The sequence below is a fragment of the Scleropages formosus genome, chromosome 5 (genome assembly GCF_900964775.1).
Source record: "Scleropages formosus chromosome 5, fSclFor1.1, whole genome shotgun sequence".
Taxonomy (NCBI): Eukaryota; Metazoa; Chordata; class Actinopteri; order Osteoglossiformes; family Osteoglossidae; genus Scleropages; species Scleropages formosus.
Window position 1 is genome coordinate 19848843 of NC_041810.1, and position 21614 is coordinate 19870456.

General features: G+C 46.6%; 1 protein-coding gene across 3 annotated transcripts in view; it reads left to right on the forward strand.

The window, feature by feature from the left end:
• The window catches only part of hipk2 (homeodomain interacting protein kinase 2), a 61565-nt gene that overhangs the window by 21391 nt on the left and 18560 nt on the right, over nt 1-21614 (forward strand). For all 3 annotated transcript variants that reach the window (XM_029252098.1, XM_029252100.1, XM_029252099.1), the window contains exons 4-5: nt 20028-20151; nt 20754-20873. In XM_029252098.1, coding sequence (XP_029107931.1) covers nt 20028-20151; nt 20754-20873 — 244 coding nt within the window. The remainder of the gene's footprint in view (nt 1-20027; nt 20152-20753; nt 20874-21614) is intronic.

Here is a 21614-nt window from a genome sequence, read left to right on the forward strand (position 1 = left end):
AGCAATGGGAAAATCCGATGTGTTAGCTTTAGTTAAAACCACCTCCAGATGCTTAACTGCGGCAAAAATAACTGATTAGTTCCGCTCATTTCCAAAGAAATGTCAGTGAGGGAGTGAGCGGACAGGGTCTCCCCGTACGCTCGTGTGCTTTCCACGCTTTCCTCGCCGTTCGATGGGTGGAGGTGCTCAGAATTCCCAATGAGTGGAATTGCACAACTCCTGTGATACTGTTACACTAGACAGTTAAACGGTTGCAATGACTCTAAGGTGACGAGGCATGTCCCTGCTTCCCTGTGTTTAGGAGCCGACGAGCCCTTGACTGGCATTATGGGAGTGGATGGCTGTTGGGAAGAAGGACCCCCAAATGAATAATCTGGCGACTAAAGGAGCTCATGGCGATTGCTTCACGGAAGGGGTGTGAGCTATTGTCCTTAATGGACACCGGCTTCCTCCTCATCCTGTCCTTTTCTGAGTCAGGGGTCGAACCCATAGCAGAAGCCACTTTCTTCAGGTGCTCGTTGAGTCTGCAGGTCTCGCCAGAGGAGATGATTCCCCCAGCATACCACAGCATAAAGATGACGCTGGTGACTACAGTCTCACAGAACACGTGTAGAATTTTACTACAACCTTAAAGGACCTCAGCTTTTCAAGAAAATGCCGCCTGCTTTGTCTGTATTAGTGGAGATGTGCAGATTGGTGGATAGGACCTGTTCATTCAAACTCCTCAGCAAGCCAGCTACAACTTGACTGACGGGCCATCGGTTGACTCGAAACTATCTCGTCTTAGAACAGTCCTGCGAGACCCGTATTTAAACATGGAGAAAAGGAATATGAGTAATGGGGGGAAAAGCCAAGCTTAAGACCACCACTGAGCCAAATGAATTATCCCTTGCATTAAAGTCCTCTGTTACATCTGAAATGAGATCATCCAGTGAGAAGCTGACCCAGACATTTGACATTTTAACTGCCTGTACAGAGGGAAATGTTTAATATCAGTGAGGATTAATTATTGCCTTAGACTTATCGTTCAGGTTGGCTCAGGAAAGTGGCTTTTACAAAGCATGCTTGATGGGGATTTGAAGTCTTTGAAGGCTGTGTTCTTCACCACGGATTGGACATTGTCTTTAGGGTACGTGCTGGTTCTCATTCCACCACAGCCGTTGAAGGCTTGATTGAATTAGTCCATTCCCTAATGTAACTAATTTCATTTCCAATACTAAGATTGCTTTGTTTTTTAGGGGAGCTGGAAAATCTGCATAGACTGGTCTGCTGGGATAATCTTAAAGGAACCAACATTTAGGCTGCTGTGTCTGAAAACTCTAAACCTTTAGCTCTTGTTCTGCGACGCGTTGCCTTTCCTGTTCCGTGTTAGTCCAATACGGAGATGGAATTGCTCTCTTGTCGTCGAATGGGTTGTGTCTAGGAAGAGATCCGAGTAGAGCTTGAGAGCTTCTCAACATGTGGAGCACCGATCAGGAATTCTGCCCTGAAAGCAATCAAATTTAGGGTGTAATAGGGATGGATTACTCTAATTCCATGGCTCAACATGCTGCACAGCGGAGAATGAACCCTTCATCTAGCCCCAGCTCTTGAGAGGAGCTCTTTGACGTGTGTGATATATTGGATGCTTTTGTCATCATTTTCATTATTCATCTCTGCGAATAGATTAAGGGCTGGGATTTATCAGATGAAATGGCTAAATACATTGCAGGCTGATTTTTTTACACTGGTATATTTATATTGTCATACTGAGAGGAAACGCACATTTTTCCAAAGCCGAGCAGAAAATGTGTAATGTAATAAGGGGCATGACTGAGGTTTCAGTCTGTCTGCGGTGACCGAAGACTCACCTCTAAGCCCCCCTCCCTGCCTTTTAGTGAAGATCTAAGACCATCTGTGCGAGCGAAAGAGCTGGGTGCCGTCTCTTATGCTGAATTTCTTTCCAAAATAATCATTGCCTAATATCCAGCAAATATTACTCTAGACCTTGTACCTTCGTAGGCACGGCAACCAGACGATAAAATGATCACAGATGAAACTGATACTCGATGTCGTGACAGTTTGACCGACTTTTGGGGTGGGTGATGTCCGTTTTTGCGTGATGTTGGTGAACTTGTTTTCATCAGATGTGTTCATGACTAGGTTGAATGCGGTTTGTACTGGTATAGCCCAGTTGCAGGAATACTTGCCAGCTGTTTCAGAGGACCACATATCTCGTAATGCTCATTGTCTTTCCCTGCAGGGCCGCCTGCTGGTATCTGTACTTGTATAACAATTTCTGTCAAAAATCAAAGTTTGTCTGTTGTGGTGTTGCCGCTCAAAGCTTATGACTTTGAAGCCTTTGGGTTTAGAGATGTAGAAGACAGTCAGAGCAGTAGGCTCGACCTCCCAAACTCTTGGTCCAGGGAAGTCCAAGGGGCTGAAATAAGGGGGTCATGGCAACTAGGTGATGGTTATGTGTAACTAAGTGCATGCGTTAGGGTGGCATGGTGACCAGCATGGTAGGCAGGTGTGGCTGTTGGTGAGTGCGCACGCACGCGTCGCACGTGATGTTCCATATATGATATTGCAAAGTGCTCTGCGGTGGAATGTATGTTTGTGCTTATGTATGTTCTGTCTCCTGGCATGCCACCGGTACACACGATACCCCCCTTTATGGTTGCACAAGCGAAGGTCAAGTTTTTTTGGATTGGTTCCGAGAGACAGAGAGAATGAGAGCTCTTCTGTTTTCCTGCAGCAGGGCTCTCTCCCCCTTGCCGAGATGGTCCCGCTCAGAAGCTGTAATTCTGATGCTCTCATTGTTGTGAAAGCAAAAAAAATTGATTGACAGCCCTGACCTCTCCATTGTCTGCAGTGAAAAGCTCGAGGGATGTCAGGAGAATTCCAAACTGTGGTTTTAATTTGCCATGCTCTCTGGGGTGGTCCTTCCCTTATTCCCATGGCGGTCTGCTTCGGCGACGGCCTCGGCATTTCCTGTGTTTGTGGGGGTATTTTGTCAAGCTGGGGAAAAGGGAACCGTGCCCTTCAGCGTGCCCCAGCGAAGCCCTCCACCCTCCCAGTAGTGGAGAGCCGGAGCCGTTCTTGTCTGGAGATTAGTACAAAGCTGTGTATTCAGTCATGCGTCCCGGGCTGCTGAACCCCCCCCCCCATTCCCCACACACACACACACACACACACACACACACACACACACACCCGCCCAGCTCTGCCCTGGCCCCTCAGATGGCCTGATTAAATGGGTCTCCACGGTGATCCAGTGTCATGGACTCATTAGGGATGTAACCATGTTATGCACATGTAAGCCTTACAATACGTGCATACGTCCACACGTACTTTTTTTTTTTTTAATCCTTGCCTTTCTTCTCAGCTCACCCTTTCCTTGTCATGATGCACCGAGCTCATCTTAACTCAATGAAGCAGTGTATTCCTGATCTGTTCTTCTTGCTGTTTTAAAGATGTGGAGTCCTTTGTTCTGCTTTCCCCTGAATTATCATCTTTGCCACAGCAAAGTGGCATGCAAGGCCATGGTGAGCACGAAAGTTGTAAAAAATGAGAGGCTGCGTGTGACAAACAGCCTGGTTTTCCAGAGAAACCAGGGCTTCTGGATTCAATAGTCTTTATTCTGGAACCCTGAAGCTGATCGAGGTAAATGAAGAAGGGACCGAAAACGGTCTTGGTCTCTGGTCCTTCTTGTCTCTTGCTCCAAGGCAAGTCCTTCCATACTGTCAAAAAAGTGCTTAAATTGGGAGTCGTGGCAACTAGGTGCTTGTTCACAGAAACTAGGTGTGTTTGTGTTATAGTGGCACGGTGACCAGCGGGGTAAGCAGGCGTACATGTTGGTACACGTGCACGATGCACAATGGACAGTAATGGCAGTGTGTTATGCTCCACAGAGGAACGTTCGCGTGTCTCTTGTGTTCTGTATGCTGTATGTGTGCATGCTCTTGTCTTCCCACATGCCTCACTGTGTCATTGACACTAGTCGCGAAGAGACAGGTTTGCCGTGTCTTGAGGGGATGCGTCCACTGGTGGCTGGCTTGCGCTTTCTGGGAACCCTACAGCGTGGGTTCTATCAGATGATGTGCTGCTGGAGGGCAAAGCAGAACCGCATCAAAAGGCCATAGTCTTCTAGATCTGATATGCCGATGTTTGTTTTCGGTTTGTGACACGTGACCATTTAAATTCCATTTAATGACATTCCACATTCCTGTCAAGAACTGGAATTCGTTATCTATTATAAAGCGGAGAATTGTTGATTGTATTTGCATTTATTCATGTAGCTGATGCTGTTATTAAGTATTTTATATAGCTGTGTAACTTTTACTGGATCATTTCAAGGTAAGTACCTTACTCGGTGCTACCAGAGCAGGAGGCGGGCTTCCAACCTGCGAGTCCAAAGGCAGCGACTCTCACCACTGTGCTACTTACTGCCCCATTCTTGCTGCTTTTGAAACTTTCTTCTTTTTTCCAGCCCAGTGAAACTTTATATTTAGCTTCCCTTTGCTATCCTTGCAACCCATAACTAGGATATATTCAGGGATATGTACGGTGGGGAATTTTCTTTTCATTAATGACCCTGGCTCTTAGATCCACGACAACAGAAAGTGGGTATTTTCCTCATTTGGATGCCGTTCTGCTCCATATGCCTTGGGTGGAGGCTGGAAGCTCTCATTCCCATATGCAAGGTTTGTTCAAGGACTGCAATCCACCGTATGAGGCTATGTGTCAAGGAGCTGTCCCAGAGGCCGGCCAAGTTCGGGATGTCTTTACCTGGCACATCTCTCTCATCTCTGTTTCGAAGATGGAAGTGAGGAACTTGGTAACATCATCTCAGCCCCCTTTCTGAAGCAGCATGCTCTCTTTGTGGGACTAATTGAAAGCGTCGTGGGGAGGGTTGAAGCTTTTGCTGCTCAGCAAGGCATCCAACATGACAGGAGGCCCAATGAGTCTTGTCTGGTTCTGCCTGAGCATCTTCAAAAAACAGCTGCTATTGCCACAGCATTGTGAAGAAAACAGCTGGATGATGGGAGTGCAGATGTGATTTGTAGAGCTGGGCACAAGAAGCTGAAGGTAGGCTGAAAACACCCTGCAACAGACCATTCTGCAGGGATAGGTCGATGGGGTATCTCTAAGGAAGGGGGTTCATTTCAATTCCAAGTGTGAAATACGTAACTGTCCAATCGGGCGCTCCAGATGAGTGTAGTAGTTGGCAGGTTCAAATACCCATCAGGCTGTGGGGAGTTTGTATGTTCTCCAACTGTTAGTGTTGGTTTCCTCTGGGTGCTCTGTTTTCTTCACACACTCCAAAGACATGCATTTGAGGTTCATAAGCGACTCTGAATTACTTGTGTGTGTGTGTGTGTTGTATTGTTCTGCTATAAATTTATGAATGACTGTAGGCAGTTTAGCGTAGTATATCTTTAACATCGGAAGTCACCTTGGATAAAGGTATCCGGAAGGCGCTGCTAGTTATGTAGTACTGGATAGTAATAATCGTTGTATGTCACTTTGAAGAAAATCATTGCTAAGTCAACAAATACAAATGTAGTTAAATGGAGGAGTGAGAGAAATGGGGACTTAAAGTCGGTCTCTTCTGTGTGACTGTGACCGTAAGTGTTGCCTCTCCTGACTTATGTTAAACCATCCTTCCCTCTCAGTGCTTCTCCTGTGCCTATTACTGCTGTCCTCAGGGGGACTTTCAATGTGTCTCGCTAATGTAAATATGTAAATGTAATGATGCCGGCCGACGGGGCTGATATACGGCTGCTGTTTGCGGGAGTGATGGATCAGCGTGCCGGTCGTCAGGCTTCGCCGGATGTGCTTTGCATCGGGCATCATGAAGTCAGACATTTGTGTCTACGCTGCATGGTGGGGCTGTGTATTTCATTTATTAAATGAGTCCCCATTACAGGGGGAATTTGGGGCGACTGCAGCCTGCCACATTGCGTCCATATCCTGGGTAAAGAGTGTAGGGCCAGCGAGGGTTCAGGGCATCAGTCGAGGCCAGAGGATTGCGTTGTCTAGGGATCGTGGCCACGACTATCAGCCGCACTACAGCTGTCAATTCAGTGGAGCCAGCGCTTTCTCCTGGCTGCTGTTTGTGCAAATGATGGCACGTGTGGTGCAAATGTTGACACGCTGAATTGAAAATGGCAGCTGCTGGGAGGCTTGTGTATTACTGCTGCTGTGCTCAAGACCTCGCGGTTTGTATTGATATTAAATGTGTTTTTTACGCACATTCTGAGCGTGAGCAAGGCGTACACATCTCTGGAAGTGGCCTCGGAGGTTCGTTTCATGGTACGTGCATGGATTGAATTCACTCATGAGTAACTTACGTGCTTGCTTTGACCAAGGGGGTAACAAAGTTGGTAAAACGTGTAAGACGACGACCACGGGTTCAAACCCCATCTATAGGTGGCTCACACATTTGTGGGGCAGCAGCCGGCGTGGGGGTTAGAGCTGCCATCTTGCACTGGAAGCACCCAGGTTTGAAGTAAGGAAGTCGCCCTTAATTTATGCTGTAAGAATTTTTTGGGGAACGCAGGTAGCGTAGCGGTTACAGTTGCTACCTTGGGCTGTGGGATGTTCAAGAATTCAAACTTGAATCCCAACTCTTGCTGTAATATTTACCCAGCTTATTAAGTGGGTAAATCACTGTAAATAGCTTAACCCTATAAGTTGCTTTGGGCAAAACTGTTGAATAAATACGTTTAAGAAGTAAAGCCGAAATTGGTTCTCAGAAAACGGCTTTCTTCAAACCACCAAGGATGTGAAGCGGTTTTCCCCAGTACAAGAGATGGGAGACCAATGTTATTTAACATCTGCAAAATATAGTGGAAAACAGCTGAAAGAAAGTTAAAGTGAGTACACCGTGTTCCTCTGGAGCAAAGCTGAGACAGCGAAGCGCCTGCTTTACGGTGGTGTCCGGTCTGCCTCAACCATTCATCCTTCAGCTGTCCTCTGGGATGGGCGTGGGCTCAGGAACCCTGCCTCGTTTCCTGTCCTGGCGGTTTGGCGACCTCCTCCTGCCCTTGTGTCCTCGCCAAAAGCTGAGCTGTAGGGCCACCCTGGCGTTACATAATGCTTGCCAGTGCCTCCTTTCCTTTCTCTCTTTGTGCCACGGACAGTAACAGTTCTGGATCATCCCATCCGGTGCTTCAACAGGCACCCGTGGATCGTCCGACCATTGTCCACCTGGGGGGGTTTCTGAAGACGTTTATTTTAAAGGTGTTCACCCTCTGCCAGTAGTCTCCGACACCTCGTCTTGGTTGCTTCAGAGAGTCTACTGCAAAAAGGCATCCTCTGTGCTCCCAAGTTTTTTGTTTGTTGTGTTTATTTTGGCGATCATCTTGCGGGTTTTTCGAAGACTTTGGATGCCATGTGTTTGTCACATGCATATGACAGTTTGCTTTTTTTTTTTGCCGAGATCTCCTCTCTGCTTGAGCGCTCCACGCAACACAGCTTAATTCCCCCTAGTCAGTTGTCCCTCCATGGGGGGGCTCGCTTGCCGCAGCCTGTCGTACGGCGCGGTAAACCACAACATCTGCGCCATGGGTGTACCCACACACCTTTGAGGTGTGTTAACTGACAGTTTGTGAATCGGTTTCCACGCGGGCCGCGTTAAGTGACGCAGGGTCGGCTTTAGGCCAGTTGAACCTCTTTGACCGAAGGGCACCTCGCACCCTACTAGGGTTGCCACGTCCAGCTTTGAAAGATTAGTAACGCCCTACAGAAGACCGTGTGTATTTTAGCACGTTTTATGTTAAGGTATAAGCTAATAAATATGGATATTTTTTTTTATTTTCCATACAATGTAATAGAATACATTCATGATACCTGCTGTTGAACTCATCCTCCGTGGGGCCTTTCGTTCTTCGGTTTCTCCCCCGCTGCACTTACATATCAAAACAAAGCGAATATGGACTTTGTGGTATGTTTTAAATCCTTCCAAACTCTTTTCCGCTGTCGTCTGGTGTTGTCAGGTTTTTCCTTTGAGTGCTCTAGTGAACACAGTGTAATTCCAACTCTTATTACCGAGTCTCCGAGGAGAGAACATGAAAACAGTCATATCGTATACATTGTTCCCAAACACTAAATGTATTAAGCTTGGAGGGCAAAGAAGTAGAGATAAAAGAGAGGCAATACAACTGCAGATGGGAAGTTATCTCTGATACAAAACTATAGAATGAAGTTTATTAGCTGAAGTTATTTCTGACTACCTGGAAGGATTGTTAAAAATGAATTGGCTGTTATTCTGAATGCTATTGAAGATGTCCTTTGGACATGAAGCAGAGCGGTATAAGTGGACTGTTTCCCATAAAGCCTCAGATGCGGCTGATAGTGTAGGGGTTAGAGCTGTTGCTTACTGACCGAAAGGTTACAGGTTTGACTCTCGCCTACTGCCGTAGCACCCTTGAGCAACGTGCATACGCTGAATTGCTCTAGTAAAAAAAATTTCCCAGCTCCGTAAATAGGTAGACAATTGCAGGTCCTTTACCGTTGTATGTTGCTTTGGAGAAGTGTCGGCTAAATGAATTAATGTAAGAAGAAACTGGGAATAAATATTTAGAAGCGGCAGGCGGTGAGTGACATTTCCGATGCTCAAAGCAGTTGCGTGTAAGACGTCCAGAATTTTTTTTTTTTTGTGATTGTTAAGCACCATTGATGCGTGTTGTGATTACTGAGTATGGACATTTAATTAGCATGATGGATGATTGACTGATTGAAATAATGGTACCCTTCCAAACCGGCACTGAAAAGACCCTTCCTTTTCTTCTCTGTTTTTTGTATTAGTTTTATAAAAAGGAAGTACACAGAAACTGCAGATACATCCACGTGCACGGAGCAAGGGCTGAACGTCAAAAGGTCACGGTATACGGCGTCACGCTAGTGGTGATATAGCAGTTTAATGTATTTTGATGTATTTCTTTTTAATTTTGAAGACAGCTAAAAGCCATAATCTGGTTCTGCATTACTCTTAAAGAATGTTGTTTGCTGCTGGTCTTTGGAGGGGGGGGTAACACAGTAGGTGGTGGTTGGTGTTTGTTGGGAGGGCACAGGTTTGAAACCCACTTTCTGCTGTAAAACCCTTGAGAAAGAGCCTTACCCTGAATGGATACAGTAAAATTACCCAGCTGCATAAATGAAGGAATACGTGTAAAAATTTTTGCAATGATGTTTATTGGATATTTCGGCAACCTCAGCGGGTTTGCAAAACAAAATTATGAAAATTTGAAACGATTCTCCCACGAGGGTCTCTGACAGCTGGAGATGCTGCTCCCGCACTTCGGTCTATAGGTGTAGAATAAGGTGGCAGACAGAAGCTGGTGTTCAATAGATGGCCCTTAATCCCGTGATGCTCTGATGGCAGAGCCCTTTCCAGAGGCACGTTACCATTCCCGTGTTTGCTGTTCAGACTCCATTATGCCTCCATCAGTGGGGTCGGTTGGAATATTGCACGTACGAGCAGGAGATCTCGCGGCTCGTCTTTTGCCAAAGCGATTACTTTTTGGAGATTTGAGTGACAGCAGATGGGAAGGCAGTTTGACCGAAGGCGCGAGGGAGTCGTGTTTTCCCTTCATTTCCAGCTAAAGAAGACTCCGCGAATGGCATGTTTTTAAGAATTCCTGTGCTGCACAAGCGAGGTTCCGGGAAGGGAGGACGGACGGATGGCTGCCGATGCTGCGGTCGCTGGGGTTAAGGAGGGGAGGGCCATTCGAACCGAGTGTGTACACGCCATCGTGTGTCACAGGGAAAACTCACTGGCGCCGTGCGAGGATCCGCACCGCTTTCCTTCCTCCTCAGAGTATGTGTGCGGTGGCGGTGGTGGTGGGGGGGGGATGGCTAGTGGGAACAGGAGGGTGACGGATGTGCCACATGCAGGGGGCTGTATTTTATGTCAGACTGAGATGCTTTGTTCCCAGCCTCCCCCACCCTATATCCATGGAGACGAGGTGGGGGTTCAAGATGGGGGGGGGGCGGGGGGAGCACAGTCCGCGTCTCATTGTCTCGCCCTGCCCGCCTGCGCCACACCCCAATGCCGCCTGGCCGTGCAGGTGGAACCGAAATGTATAATTGATAAGATGCGAGGCACTTCCAAGAATAATAATAACACCAATAATAATAATAATAAAGAGAGGAAGAACGTAATTATGGGACTGGGAGGTGAAGCCAAGCCCCCCCCCCCCCCATCCCACACTTTGGGTAATGGAGCTAATGTTCTCCCACATGATAGATGGCCTGGGTGTCTTTTGGCAGTCTGTTTGCGCACACACTTTTTATTCCTGCCATGCTCACAATAGAGCTGGCCATCGAGGAAGAGAGACGGCAGTGATTGGGGGTGCTGCTGCATGGGACTCGACTCCCCTCTGCTCTTCCAGACGGCTGCGGCAGGGCAGCGACGGGAGGCACACGGTGTCGTGTGGTACCCGGTGACCTGTTGAACCGGGCCTCGCATGCGAACCCGCTCCTTTTCCCTGGACGGGAAAGCAGCTGGTACCCTGCGCCGAAAATAACAGCCTCCTTTTATTCTTAACGCAGAAGCGACATTCGCTTTCTTTGCATCCCAGGTCCAGCTTGTCAGAGCAGCACGCAGCCGCAGGACAAGAACTTAATATCTCTGGTGGTTCCCCCCCCCACACAGTTTAACGTGCTGTGGAGCATCACTTCCTCCATAGTTTTGGTTGAACTCGATTCACATTCATTCACTTTCGCTATTACTTAGCCGTTCATTCGGCTGGATAATATGTACTGTATCAATTCACCGTAAATCCCAGTCTCAGGGGTGCTGCAGCAGGATGTGGGATTCGAACCTGCAGCCTTCAGGTCCACCCGCCCTACTGATTCATGAGTAATATGGCTATGTCGGGATGTAGCCGGAAGAACAGTTGCCAGTAATAGTGTGTTATGAGGTAAAGTTCAGGTTTCATGTTCTACTTCTGCTCCGTTGTGGGAAAATGTTGTTTCGCTTCCTCTCACATTCATGTTTGCGCTTCCAGACTGGGGTTTCTCAGAATGATCCCAGCGACATGCCAGGAAGTTTGCTTCTCAAAAATGCTTTAGACCACTATTTTTAAACCTTTTTTTCATGATGGCACTCATATTTACTAATGTAATATCTTATTCTGTTGCACCCCAGTCAGATTTCTTTTTCATTCCGGTGGTTTCCTTCAGAACGCTTGGGAATAATACAAATTGATGATGATGATAATAATAATAATAATAACCTTTTCTAGAATTCACCAGTGCTTGAAACATACAATAAAAATAAAACGTAAATAATAATAATCATAATAACCTGTTCTAGGATTCCCCAATGGCTTGAAATATCCCATAAAAATAAAAAGTAAATAAATGTACAAGCACAAGAAACCAAAAAACGAGGACAAGGAGCAAAAAGGTGTGCGGAAACAAAGCGCAGCAATTATTAATCACCATGAAATAAGCAGAACGCGCAGAAAAGAAGCTCTCCCCTGCTCTCTTTCCTGCTCCACAAACACTCATTACTCGGGTTTTTCACTACAAAATGACTCGCTGTGAATTGATGTACAACAACACACTAGCAGCGTGAGGTGCGCTGGGGAAACGGTGCTCTTGGACTCAATGACCACTTCTGTCTCTTGGTGAAAGGCACGTTTGTTTATTCTGAGCCCTACGCCGCTTTGGAGAAAAGCATCTGCTAGATCAATAAACGCAAATGCAATACTTGTCTAAAAAAAATGACAGTAATTAAGACGACCAAGTCGGGGCAAAATTATCGACGGTCCTGCGGCACTGCGGCCGAGAGCCACCGGCACGGACCAATTAGACGTTGTCCTACTGAGAAGCAGGCGGGAATTGTGCATCCGGCAACCGGCTGCCTGTTGGCCCGCAGTTCCGCGTGTGGACTCGCCCTGCCCACGGAATGCCCTCGGCGTTCCCGTCACCCGGGTTCTGATCGGTCCTGCGATGTCGGACCGTGCTCCAACAAAGAGGCATGTCGTAAAATGGGATTAAACGCTTTCGTTCCCATCACAGCCCTTGGAGTTCCCTGCAGACAGCGGCAGTAATGTGATCTCGGGACTAAGGCGGAGGGCTGACGGCCCGCTCAGCATTTTCCCGGGTGTTTAAAAGCACCCCTCCCCCACAGACGTCCCCTTGGGACCTCGAAATGAGCCAACGCTCCCAGGGTGGATAGAATGTTTTACAGGCTCCTCCCCAACGCGGGCTGCCACCGCACGGAGTTGTACCCCCGTTACGTTACGCCGGTGCGCTTGGCGAGAGAAGCCAGATTTGGGGAGGCCCAGGGTTCCGACTTCACTGGGGGGTGGAGGTTCCAGAAAGGGGTCTTTACATTACATTGCAGAGCAGCTCTCATTGATTGATCCATGTATACACACACACACACACACACACACACACACGCACACGCACACACACACGCACACACACACTTTCTGAACTGCTTGTCCCATACGGGGTCGCGGGGAACCAGAGCCTAACCCAGCAACTCAGGGCATAAGGCTGGAGGTGGAGGGGACACACCCAGGATGGGATGCCAGTCCATCACAAGGCACCCCAAGCGGGACTCAAACCCCAGACCCACCGGAGAGCAGGACCCGGTCCAACCCACTATGCCACCGCGCCCCCCATGATCCATGTATACAGCTGGGTAATTTTTACTGGAACAACACAGGCAGGGTAAGTAGCTTGATCAAGGGTGCTACAGCTAGAGGTGGGTTTTGAATCTGCAACTGTTGGGTCCCGAGGCAGCAACTATAACCACTACAGTACCAGCTGTTCCTGTTTGCCTCCTAAGCATCATGGGAGAATATATGGGAGAACCTGGAATCTAGTGGCCTTTACTACCACCTTTGGACTCGGAGGCTGCAGGTTCAGATTTCACCTCCAGCTGTAGTAACCTTGAGCGTTATGCTTATCCTAAATTGCTCCAGTAAAATTACCCAGCTGTATGAATAGGTTAATAATTGTAAGTCACTTTGGAGAAAAGTGTTAACTAGATTTATTCATTTAACTGGCACTTATACTTTTCTCCGAAGCAATTTTAGTAAGTACCTTGCTCAAGGGTACTACGGCCAGAGGCAGGAATTGAACCTGGCACCTTGGGGTCTAAAGGCAGTAGCTCTAGCCACTAGGCTACCAGCTGTCTCATTGGCTAAATGGATAAATGTAAGAGTGTGTAAATGTTTAACGTATAACAAAGTAAAAACAAAGTAATGAAGCGAGTACACTCCTACAGGTGTAGAGAAAGTGTAAATAAGGAAGTGTGTAGAAACGCCTGGCACCTTCTTCTGCTTTGCATGCAGACATTCCACAGGACAATATCCTTTGCAGTTGTTTGACTAAAAACTGCCAGCACTTCGTATTACACTCTGTTTTAAATTAATTTAGTTTCCAAATGGTGGGGGGGTGGTGTATGCTGAAAGTACGCAGGGAGAAGAATTTCTAATCCCTGTGTTTCTCCACGACCAGGATGAGAACTTCTTTTTTTTTCCCTCTTTTAAAATAAGCGTTATTAAACTCAGAGACGTCCAGATTTAATAAAGAATTTCATTTTTACCCAACAGATATCAAGGCTACGACACCACTTTGCACCCATGCTCAGCCTCCTGAGGTGGGGTGGAAATTGATCCCATGTCCCACCATGGGGGTCGCTGTTAAACTTTTTTGAAAGAGCTGTGGGTAGTTTATGTACGCCTCTACAGTAAAAATAGTGTGGTCGAATGAGCTCCCTCTGTCCCTTAGAGCTGCTGAATCCCCTTCGCGATTTGAGAAGGGTCTCAGAACATCAGATCTTTCAGACCCGTTTCTCTCCGCTTCTCTCCGGATCTCCTGTCTGGTCCATAAATATGCGATATATAATCTGTTAAAAACATTACTCTTTGCCAGTACTGTAGGCCCAGCCAGAGCCCCCCACTCCGATGCTGCGTCCCGCAGTTACGCCTCCCCAGCCCCTGGGACTGCAGACTCCTGGGATGCTTTCAGGTTACTGGCAGAAAACGACCCCACCGTCTCGAGGGGTGGCCCACAGATGCTTGCTTGTTTACTGCCCATCATCAAAAGCTGCACGTGAGCCACTGCCAGCATTTGCATGCTGCTGGGTTGGGTGGGGGGGTGGGCTTGGGACGTATTTGCATCGTGCCTTTGTTTCCCGTGTAGCATGCGACAGCACTCGGGTGACAATTGTGGAGGCCGGGAAACACTCCATGATGTCACTATCCAGGGAGGGCGATTTGATAGTCACCCCTCCGAAACATTCATATCCCCCAAGTCCATCACCCACAGAAAATGGTACTGAAGTCAACGTCACAGATGATGTGCTGTGACAGCTAAGATGTCAGATGACTTAGGATTTGAAGCCACAATATGCTGGGCATGTTTTTCTAAAGAACTGCTGCAGCTTCCTATGCAGATACCCCCCCGGAAGCTTTAAGTGCATACTGGGTATGGGGAGGAAACAGTGATACACTTGCAAATGATGTGCATGCAAATAGGGGTTGCTGGGTCCAACTGTGGGGTTAATTGATGGGCTGCAACCTTGTCTTTCTCGTGTGCGTGCGTGTGCGCGCACAGTGGTTGTGGGGTCGGAAATGTGCATATGCATTAGGAGCAGTTTCCAGGCAGGTTTCTGTACGCTCGTCCCTTTCCTGCATTGCTGCTGGGGCTGTGGAAAAGCAACGGACCCCCGAGGACCACGTCCGGTAGGAGCGGTCTCCCTTCCCCATGGCTTTCCCCCCCGCATGTGTTTGGAAGCCACTCTGAAAGATCCGTTCGACCCTGGCCGCAGCTCCGGAACACACTGTGCCGTCGACACAAAGGAACAGCTTCTGTTCTCATTTGGCAGCTATGGATGGACTGTTGTGTGTGTGTGTGTGTGTGTGTGTGCGTGTGTGCGCGCGCTCCACATCTGCCTAAACATACATATGGGGTTGGGTCTGCATGTGTTGCTTGACCAAGAAATGCAGAATGCTACCATAATGTGCAGTTCTTGTACCATCCAATGTGTTTACACACTTTTACATGGTTTATTTTGTGTGGATTTTATAGAAAATTTCCAGACTAGAAGAGTAATTGTTGAAAAGCAGTATTGTGAGGTTCATCTGAGGTTGCATAGTGTTTAGAGCTGCCACCTTTGGACTCAAAAGGTTATGTGCTCAAATCCCCCTTCCTGCTTTTTTACCCTTGATCAAGTCACCTCCCTGAACTGATACAGTAAAAATTACCCAACTGTTTTAACTGGCTAAATAATATAAGTAGTTAATGCTGTAAGTCACTTTGGAGAGATGCAACAGCTAAATGAATAAATATTAATATAAAAATGGAACATTTACATTTCTTTGACACTTTTCTCCAAAGAAACTTACAATTATTTACCCATTTATACGGCTGGGTCATCTTTACCGGAGCAGCTTTAGGGTAAGTTGTTTGCTCAGGTGTAATACAGCTGGAGGTGAGACCCAAACCTGCAACCTTTGGGTCCAAAGGCAGCAGCTCTAACCACACTACGCTACCAGCTGCCACATCAGTTTTTGTCAATTTAGCATGTTGGGTTGTGTTAGTAATCATTTACTACATTAAATTGTTGTAGTCGTAGGTTTCTTCGAGATGGATTGTGTCTCTGCACTTTGCCATGAGTGCGTGCTCTCTGGTGCACTGTCCCAGGCAACATCCTCTGGATGTACGCATCATACGTTAAAATCGGTTTAAAAGGACTGAATATAGAAATGAGGGGTGCGATGGCGCAACGGGTTTGGCTGGTTTCTGCTCTCTGGTGGGTCTGGGGTTCGAGTCCCGCTTGGGGTGTCTTGCGACGGACTGGCATCCCATCCTGTGTGTGTGTCCCCCTCCTCCTTGTGCCCCGGGTTTCCGGGTTAGGCTCCGGCTCCCCGCGACCCTGTATGGGACAAGCGATGTCTGTGTGTGTGAGAGTACAGAAATACATTTTCGCCACAAACCCCTTAATGCCAGTTGGCGACTGATTCTGATGGTCACAGTTTCTTGTCTTATTACTGATCACTGATGCCTAGCAACACCAAACAGGAGCTGCAGACACCATAAAAACTGAAGAAACGTGAAAAAAAAGGCGGTCCCCCACTCCTGCCGCTTCTCTATTCAGTGCATTTTGCTGCCAACTAATGGCGGCAAGCGGAAATGCAGACGGTTTTCACCGAAACACAATTTCATTTAAGTGAATGAAACGGGGAAAAAAAAAATGCTCTTAAAAATAAACAAACTGGGAAATGTTCACAACGTCAAAAATCCGGAACTCTAACTCAAGAACGAGCTGTACAACTCCAGGTAAACAAAGGTACATTTAAGAACAAAGACCTTCAGACAGACATACGATTATCACAGCACTTTTTTTTTTTTTTGTCTTTTAAGCTTCTCGTTGCTCTCTTTCCCACATTTTTTACTTGTGCCTGAATTCAGAGCCCCTCCTTAAGTACATGTGTGCCTTTCCCTCTCCCGCACCCCCTATTGCAAGGATCACTGTGTCCACCACTAAGAGCCTGGGAGGAGGCAACGAACAACAGGTATGTTCCACGCAGTAAAGTGAGGCTTCAGGAACCAAGACCATGTTCATAAAAGGAAAATCCAGCTTCCCGCTTCTAACTTCCCCTGGTCGCTTTGCAGGAAATCCTGTGACTTTTGAAGGAGATCTGATGACAGTGTTGTTCCTGGGGTCACTTTGGAGTAGGTGAAGGTGACTGGAACACATTAACATTTAAGTACCTGCTCTCCCGTGAGGCTCAATAGATGCAGCTTTTGCCAGCTGTGCACAGATGTGGCATTTCTCTTAAGTGCTCCCAGGTTCTCCAAGGGATGGTTCTCTGCTGTGTCAACCCCACGTTCCCCCCCATCCTTGCACAATGATGCTCACGCTGTTTTCAGGCTTGGAATTTTGGTGGCACCGCTGCCGTTGGGGTCAGTCTCATAAGATTTAAATCAAACCAGATGAAAAAATTGTAATGAGCCTTTCTTCGTTTTCCTAACAGTGGTAGCAATCATGGTCACTTGGCAAAATATTTTCTCACATCATCTTACGCCCTTTAATATCTTTCAAAAAATACCGTGTATTTACTGTATATATTTTTAAACTTTAAGATTTTCAACACTCATGAGAGTGGCAGTGCGACTTACAGTAATGAGAACCTGTGGTGTTGTAAGGGTTACAGAGAAAACGGTGACATTTGTAAGGCTTAAACAACAAAATAGCTCATCTTGTTTTCGTTTTTGATCTTATTAATGTTGCGTCGTGGAAAAATCTAATTTTATTTCAAGCTCTAACTATGACAAGCAGCTGAACAAATGTAACAGTAATGAGAAAATGTCTAGACACCATAATTTCACTTAAAATATTTTGTTTATACTGGACTGAGGTTTTTCAACAGTGTTTGCGCATTATTGCTCATTTTTAATAATACTGTAATTTTTGGTTGTTATGAAAAAGGTTATTTCAAAAACTATTCATTTGGTTATAGATCATTCAAACCCGGGCGCATTACGGTAATGAGATTTTTTAGTGACAGATGTGATAATATATATTAAAATGTCAGATGTCATTTGTGATTGGTTCATGAGGCTGACCCATCTATATGCGGACGCTCGGATGCACGCTGTGGCATGGCTAATGTGTGTCGTCTTGACGACGAGTCCTACGCAGGGCCCCCTGGAGCCCTGCGCTGCCATTGGCCAATTCCTCTCGCCAGACCCTTGCAATGAGCAGCTCCATCTTTGCCCTAAATATGCCGGAGTAAACCTCCCGCGGAGAGACCCAGAAACAGGGGAAACTGGCAGCGTTAAAAGGAGGTCAACACAGAGCGGCGGGAACGGGACGCTTTGCCGTTCGTCGTAGACCAGACCGACGGACAGGAGTCCACAGCTGGATCTTTTCTCCAGGACCGGCCTTAGTGCGGTAGAACCTGTTCGACCCAATGGGGCCCTCCGGCATCAACCTCCAGCTTTGAAAAATATAAACGCTCTAGAAAAAAAGGTTGGAGGCGGGCAGGGTTGCAACGATATGATTTATTTGTATACGGCAAATATAGATATAGTTTTGTTTTTAGTACAATATAATCGCATGCATTCCTGGTACCTCATCTGAAAGTATCAAGAAAGCTGTGCAAAAATGGTCCAATCTGGGTCCTGCAGTTGCTAAGGAGAGAAACCGGAAGGCAGCTTTCTACGAAAGGAAATAAGAAACGAAACTGTCCGAAGTGATAAGAATGTGGTGGAGTGCGGAGACGGAACCTCTAGGATAGGACAGGATGGTACTTTAGTTCCCTGCTAGGATTAATACTTACACAGCAGCCGTGCATAAGCCGTGTAACGACGAGGTTCACGGGTACACTCAAAAGAATAAAAAAATAAATAACAAAATTGACATTTACAAATCGCTCTTACGCTGGACAATAAAACAATTAAAGTAGCACAACGGCTCAAATAGTCAGTTCCCTAACGCGAACAGAACCGTTGCGGTTTGAGGGGGGACTGCCAGGAGCTCGCCGACCGTGCCAGCTTGTGCGGACACTGTCGTTTCCACTCACTGAATGTTAATGTGCCAACGGTCATGTGCGCCGGGGGAGAGTGCGGGGGAGGGAGGTCTACAGCCCGCGAGGAAGAGTAGCAGGAGGGAGCTGGCATCAATCGTTGTCCGTCTCCGTGTTACGCTCAGGGTGCGTACGGACCTGTGCTTTGCCGAACGCCAGTCCGATACGTCTGACCGAAGTAGTGCCACCAGCCTTCCGGTTAGAGACAAGCTCCACTCTGCGTCCATGATGCGTCCATGATGCGTTCATGAGCGAATGCTCGTTGCATACGGGTGGCCCTCGAGTTGCATCCTATACAACTTTTGACGGCCGTCCAGTTACGTTCATTCATTTAGCTAACGTTTTTCCCCAAATCGACTTCCAGCGTTAAGCTACTTACAATTATTTACGCATTCGTACACGCCGGGTAATTTTTCCTGGAGCAATTGTAGGGTAAGGACCTTGCTCCAGCATACGTGAGCTGGAGGTGGGGTTTAAAGCTGTCATCTTTGGGTCCACTCTGCCTCCAGCTACCCCATCAACCATATTATGTTGTTTTCGAGTTACGGCTTTTGGTCACAACATCTAACGCCAACCGCTCCATCTGCTGTTTGATAACATGGGTTTTGTTGGGGTCTCAGTTAGTGTTTGGGTGTCTTGCTGTGACAAGTTTTCATTTGTGCTTCCCTTCAAGCGGGTGTTTTATTTAAAATAGCTATCTAGGTTTTAAAAAATTACTGCCTGTATTAAATAGTAATATTTTCTTACTGTATTTTATTATTTTAACATGAATAATGTGTGAAATTAGTGAAAAAATATAACAAAGCCCAAATGTAAAACGCAGCTTTCATGCATTTTAACGGTTTATAAGTCCTTTTGGTTCATATAATACAGTATGGCGGATGGGTTTCGACTCACGGTAGGGTTGCCAGAATGGACCCCTCACGTAAGTGGAGCATCATGTGTAAATGTGCCAAGAGCTGCTTTTTCGAATTTACATTCATTCGTTTAGTTGACATTTTCTTCACAGCGACTTCGTGTTTAGCTGCTTAGAATGATTTTGACATTTTTACCGCTAGGCAATTTTTACCGTCTCAATTCAGGGTAAATATCATGATCGAGTGTACTGCAGCAGGGGGTGGGATTCGAACCTGCTGCATAGGAGCAACTTCAACCACTATGCCGCCTCTAGTTCCTTGTGAAAAACGAAGACTGCAGTTTTCTTTCAGTTGGCTTCAGCTGTAATGAAGTCAAATCACTGTCTCAGTTTAATTTGCCAGTTAATATATTTACAGACAGTTGACCTTTTTTTGTATACATTATAGGTATTAGGTCATTGTTCATTAATGCTCACTTCTATCCCGTTAGCACTGATGTTTTCCTTATGCACTTGGGTTTAAAGCCTTTATCCTCCTCTGTAAAGACGCAACGCTTCTGCCCCGTAAACGTGCCCCTGATCTGGCATTGACTCTGCTCTTTATGTCCTTTGTCTTCCTCCAGAGCGCCGGAGATCATCCTGGGTCTGCCCTTCAGCGAGGCCATCGACATGTGGTCCCTGGGCTGCGTCATCGCCGAGCTCTTCCTCGGGTGGCCGCTGTACCCGGGGGCTTCGGAGTACGATCAAGTACGTAAGGACGCATGGGGCCGTCTCTGGGATGAAAGGCACTTCTATAAATTTTTTATGTAGCACAAGGCATTTTGAGTCATAAAGGGCCTCTACTGTGACATTAGGGTGAGTACCATGATCAAGGGATCTACCCAAATTTCTGCTGTTTTACCACTTGAAGAACTTTTAAAATTGGTGCAGGATATTGTCGACCAAGTTCAGCCATGGAACAGGGCTGCGGTCTTCCTATTCGTATTCGTCTCAATCCATACGCACTCTTCAACGTGTACGATCTTGCCGTGCCACTCCTGAATTACTTAACAGTGGATCGAGGCACATCGTTTTCACTTAATTGCACTGCACAGCGGGTACTGCTGGGTCTTATGATTCCATTCTGATTGTTCCCCCCGGTAAACACCATGCTGTAAAAATGCGTAGATCGGCGTTGCATTCTAAAGCCTGCACTGTCCAGCAGGTGGTGTGGTGGTCAGGGCTGCTGGCTTTGCACTTGGCGGAAAATTACCCAGCTGTATAAATGGGAAAATCTTTGCAAGTTGCTTTGGAGAAAGATGTCATTTAAATAATAAGTCTTAACACCTGTTTTCACGTGTCTTCTCCAGATTCGCTACATCTCTCAGACGCAGGGGTTGCCGGCAGAGTATCTCCTAAGCGCAGGGACGAAGACGACCAGGTTCTTCCATAGAGATCCAGATTCCTCGTACCCTTTGTGGAGGCTGAAGGTAATAGCTTCTTGAACTGAACGGCTTTTAAGTGTTTACTGTCTGTTTACAGCTGTCTCACCGTAACGTTTCTGGAGAGTGTCTGAGAGGCTGATGACATGAGTCCAGTTCACAGAGATGAGCCTTGAGGAAAGCACATATTGTCCCGAATGTGTGTGTGAAAAATTGATGCACTTACAACTGGCTGCAGAACAATAGGGATTGCTAATGAGGGGGGAATGGATCGTATAGGAGGCGATTTTTGCATTGGGAACGCTGCCCAATAAATAGAAATCTTTCTCATGTGTGTGTGTCACTTGGTTATTAATATGGTGATTTACTTATTTATTTATTTTCGTATTTATTTGCTTATTTTACATGCTGACGTAGGTGTTTGATCACGACGACTCTTACTGCTCATTCTCGTATAACGCCCTCATTGGGTTGAGACATGCTGTTCCTCCAATCTTCTTGTACCCAGACCGTAGGACTGATGGATTATGGACCGTTCCTAATTCGTTCGCCGAAGTCTTCTCAACATTCCCATATGTCCTCAGCATTAAGCCTTAAGGCCCGGTTAGACCGGGTCTCATCTATTTCTATACTAAATGAAAGATAACTTATATCTTCCCTTGCCTGTATTCACACAAAGTGATAATTTGTCACCTCTCTTTTTAAATTTTTACCTATATGTATTTTTACTTTTTTTGCAGACTGTCAACTTACCAGAATTGTCTTATCTAGTGTCACTTCATGGCATTT